Source organism: Clinocottus analis, unplaced genomic scaffold, assembly GCF_023055335.1.
Source record: "Clinocottus analis isolate CAN_PGR_092001 unplaced genomic scaffold, fCliAna1.0.p SCAF_14, whole genome shotgun sequence".
Taxonomy (NCBI): Eukaryota; Metazoa; Chordata; class Actinopteri; order Perciformes; family Cottidae; genus Clinocottus; species Clinocottus analis.
In genome coordinates this window covers 11,671,871-11,676,107 of record NW_027175865.1, presented here as the reverse complement: position 1 = coordinate 11,676,107, position 4,237 = coordinate 11,671,871, and the positions used below count along the sequence as shown (strand labels likewise).

Sequence of the window (4,237 nt, the reverse complement as noted above, 5' to 3'; positions counted from 1 at the left end):
TACTGAGAGCAAAGGAAGAAGTCTTCAACTCCCTGACCTCGGGCCTTCCTCTGGGCTGTGTGTCACCAAACAAGATTCACACACTTTGTCGAGAGGTTGACAGGGTGACCCTCGCTAGACGTTTCATCCTCCTATGGTGCATGTTTACTAATAACTGGAAGGAGGAAGAAAGGATAGAGAAATGTTAATGGTGCTGATGGCGGCGGCGAGATGTGCGTGGGACACCAATGCACAGGTACACACATGCTTTCCCCTCCAGCAAACTTTGGGTTTGCGTGAGCAGAAAGCGCTGAGAAGACAGTAAAGTGGGCCCTGATGTTATGGGAAAGAGCGAGAGAAGAGAAAGAGCGCAAAAATACATGCCTCCATAAGAAATGTAAAGTGTGTATGTGTATTGGGGGAGAGAGGCTTGGGGGGTTGGAGAGTGACATTAGAGAGAGAGAGAGAGAGAGAGAGAGAGAGAGAGAGAGAGAGAGAGAGAGAGAGAGAGAGAGAGAGAGAGAGAGAGAGAGAGAGAGAGGACAATGAATGGAACAGAAAAGGAATGAGGGTGGGAGGAGGCAGAGGGAGAGTTGCACTGTAGGCCTTCTCCTGACAGGTTTGAACCTGCCTCAGCCCCCATTTTCCAACCCCCGCAAGTAGAGATGACTTCATAGGTGTGTGAGTGTGTGTGTATTACATTTTAGAATTAACAAACAGGTGTCCGCAACAACACAATTACAGATAGATCCATTTACAAAATTAGTTGAAAAAGATATTAACTTTCATAGTTTTGCAGGTTTTATGACTGCACTTCAACAGTGTCTTGGAGTAATGATATTAGGCTCCAAAATGTGAGACACATGTGTAGATTGCCGAGACATGATAATCACAATTATCTCCAACCCTTTTTACTTCTTTGTCCTCCTTTCAGCAGCATTTGTACAAGAAGAGCAGGCTCAGCACATTTTCAGAAAAACCTTCTGTCAGAGCGATTACATCGATGCAGAATGACATCATCCTTAAAACACAAATCCCACAACAGATCGGACAACATGTTGCCAATTTAAACGGATTAATGTTTCTGTGTTGATTTTTTTTTTACTTGGTTTATCTTTGGGGCAAGTGAATCATAATACTTTTTTCCGCTTCCTCCTCTTTCTCTACACTTGTGATGGATGACATAATGCACTTCGCAACGTTTAAAACCACCTGCTTTATAGTTTGCATTTCGTACTACCGTGTCATTTGCAAGTGCCTGCATCATTTCAAGTGTTGATTGTAAAAAAATAATAATAATGTTATTTCTCTCTACAATATCCAGCTTTTAGAAAATGAGCCAACTTTACCTGTTACTTCTCAAAGTTGCCATGTTTGATGGATGAATGTCAATAACATCAAACTGGTCGCCCCGGCTTGGAGCTCATTCAGCTCAAATTAGGCGGCGGTTCTGACCAGCAAAGTGTCCGGCAGCCGGCCGGTCAGTGCCCGTGTGCGTCTCAAGAACATGCCGGTGTGTTTCCTTTCCTACGGCTCCGTAAACGCGACCTGCTCGACTCATAAACAAGCCCGGCACAGCTGTGAGGAGAGTGCTGTCACACCCCCCAAATAGACACTCGCGCTCAACCTCGTCCGCTTGGGGATGAGACTTCACCGGGGAAAAGCTAGCCAAAAAACTTCTCTTAACTTTCCAGTCGCGTTAAGAAAAAAAAGAAAAAAAAGAAAGAAAAGAAACAGAAAAGAAAATCGACGATTAAAGATAAATCCAGCAGTCCGTGTCAGCGTCAGGCGAGCGCTCGCTGTTGAGTTTAAAGTTTTGTGAATGAAAAGTAAATTGCGGAGGCTTACCTACAAGTCGAGAGGGACAAGCGGCGCTCCAGAGAGGAACCACGTTGGACTGGAGAGAGATTACAATACTTTCTATTTACAGAAGCATTACATCATCCTCCCGGTGACGTCACGTGGGATTCCTGAAGTTCTAAATCATTGCGGTCCCGTACGGAGAGAGGGATTGAGGGGGTAGGAGGGGGGCGAGGGGTGTGAGGGGGGGGGGGGGGGGTGATGGGGGCGGGGCCAAGACACCGGTCGGTAGGGGGACGGACGGCCCAGCAGCATGGTGGTGGTGGACCTGGACCGACAGACAACCCGAGTCGCACACACGCCGTCGGCAACGTGACGGGACACGGGGCAGACTGGGTGGGCGGGTGAGACCCAGTTTCTCTCACTCACCCCACTTTCAGGCGTTCTTAAATGGGACGTCCCAGCGTCTGCATCGAGTTAATGCGTCAAAATGAGCAATAACCCCCCGCCCCCCCCCCCTTTTTTTCTTCTTTTTTTTACTTTTCCGATGGTTATGGCTTCTATGAATTTTAGGACCAAGTTATTATTATGAACCATAACAGTCTTGAAGGTGAGGAGAAATTAGGCAATGCTTTGTCCCGCTCTGATCCCAATATGCTTAGTATATTAGCCTAATGATAGTGCTAATAGCTCCTAGCATATGCTACAATTGCTAGCAGAATACTCATTATATTATTAATAATAGTATTATTAGTAATAGTATTGTATCTTATTTTTAATATTATAATTATACATGTATATTATTTATATTAAATTAGATCTGTGTTTTAATCTCTAATAACCCAAAATGTTATTTTACCTCTCTACCCCTAACTATTTACCTAACAAGGTGGTCACAATGAGATTAGGGTCTCTATTACAAGTCTAGGGATAAATAATGAAAACATTTATAATTAAACACAAATGTATATAATATATCTAAAGTCAGACAACCAAGAATCGAATGACAAACCAAATTAATATAATACACATGTAATATTTAGATATATTACAACCTTCTCTAAGGGTTACAACCATGTTGGATCGCTACAGTAAAATCAAGTTATTATTGCATGATACAGTACTGTCGACTGTTGTGGCGAAAAGAGGAAGGCTATTTAGTTTTAGTTGTGAGCTTTATAATAAAATGTAAGACATTCTGACTGGGTTTCTTGTCACCATCAATATATCCACACACACTTGTAGCCATTGTGTGTTCAATATGATGTTATACATCATGAACAGAGCAAACACTCCATTCTGCCACAAGTTTGTGTAGGTTACACATATTTTATACAGGAACAAAACAATGTTATTCACTGTTTTGTGTTTGTTTTTGTTTTTTTTACAAAAGGAAGACATTTTATATGATGTATGGGTTGACAGTTTTGATGAAGATGAAAGAGATATGAGATTTAGAGTATTCAGGTTTGTGTCTTTTAATGGTTTTCACTTAAGTTACACTGAATTCCATTGTGTTTAAATGCTAACTGAATGACTTTGGTCATTCACCTGACCATTGAGCTTAGCCCTATCTCTCCCATGTTTGGTCAGGCTTTCCGGTGGTACAGCCGAGCTGGAGCTGAAAAGAGGGATATGGTTTTGTTGTGGTTGAAGAGCAAAACGGGACCAAACCCTACTGACTCATCATCCACCAATCGCCTAAAGTATGCAAATTCAGGCAGCCATGGCAACAAGCAGAAACAGGAAGTTGTGATGATGTCACTCTGTGTTTTGCGCTCTTCCCCCTGTATGGATGTGAATCACTGAACTGTGTTTTCAATGAAGATATGGGCTGTTTTACGGCACGCGTGCGTGTCCGTGACGAGTGCACAGTCACACTAAAATGTGGGCAGCCAGGAAGTCTCTGGCTGGTGCCCTGGAGTAGACAACGCCACTGAGATTACAACTACCTCCATAACTCAGTGGCTATACCAGCTATTATCATCTGCCATCATATTCACCTCAGCACTGGCTCTTAACAGCCAGACTGGGAGCTTTAGACGGCTGCCTGCTCAGAGTCTGACGTCACCCTGTCTGTAAGAATATAGCCGCTCAGGTCAAAGGTCAAACAAACTTACTGACCTCAAACCCCATGTTGCATTAGCCACTGCACTGCAGCTAGATCACACATCTGCCAATAAGCCATCAGCTGTTAAGTTGTTTTTGATTTGATACATGGTAGTTTCTGACTATTTCTATCAGTGAAGCGCAGACTAATGTGATGCTTTAAAAAAGTAACTAGAAACAGATACATGTATACAAGTTACAGTCATCTGATTTTGTAATGTGTTGGTTGGAGTTAAATTTATATCCAACTCTGCCCTCACATGCAGATCTACTAAAGAGCAGACTACTTTGCATTGTGCGCCACCCACAGGCCTCAGATCAGATGATGTCATGCACCATAAACTCAATT

General features: G+C 43.0%; 1 protein-coding gene across 2 annotated transcripts in view; it reads right to left on the bottom strand.

Moving 5' to 3' along the window:
* Positions 1 to 1,962, bottom strand: part of LOC137784381 (cyclic AMP-responsive element-binding protein 5-like) — a 15,291-nt gene extending 13,329 nt beyond the window's left edge. The window contains exon 1 of one of the 2 annotated variants that reach the window (XM_068574978.1): positions 1,828 to 1,962. Coding sequence is in view for 1 of the 2 variants with exons in the window: in XM_068574977.1 (XP_068431078.1) it covers positions 1,329 to 1,351 (23 nt within the window). In the remaining variant the exon portion in view is untranslated. Of the gene's footprint in view, positions 1 to 1,328; positions 1,539 to 1,827 lie in introns of those variants that run through there. The other variant, XM_068574977.1, reaches the window with a different exon arrangement.
* Between the last annotated feature and the right edge of the window lie 2,275 nt (positions 1,963 to 4,237).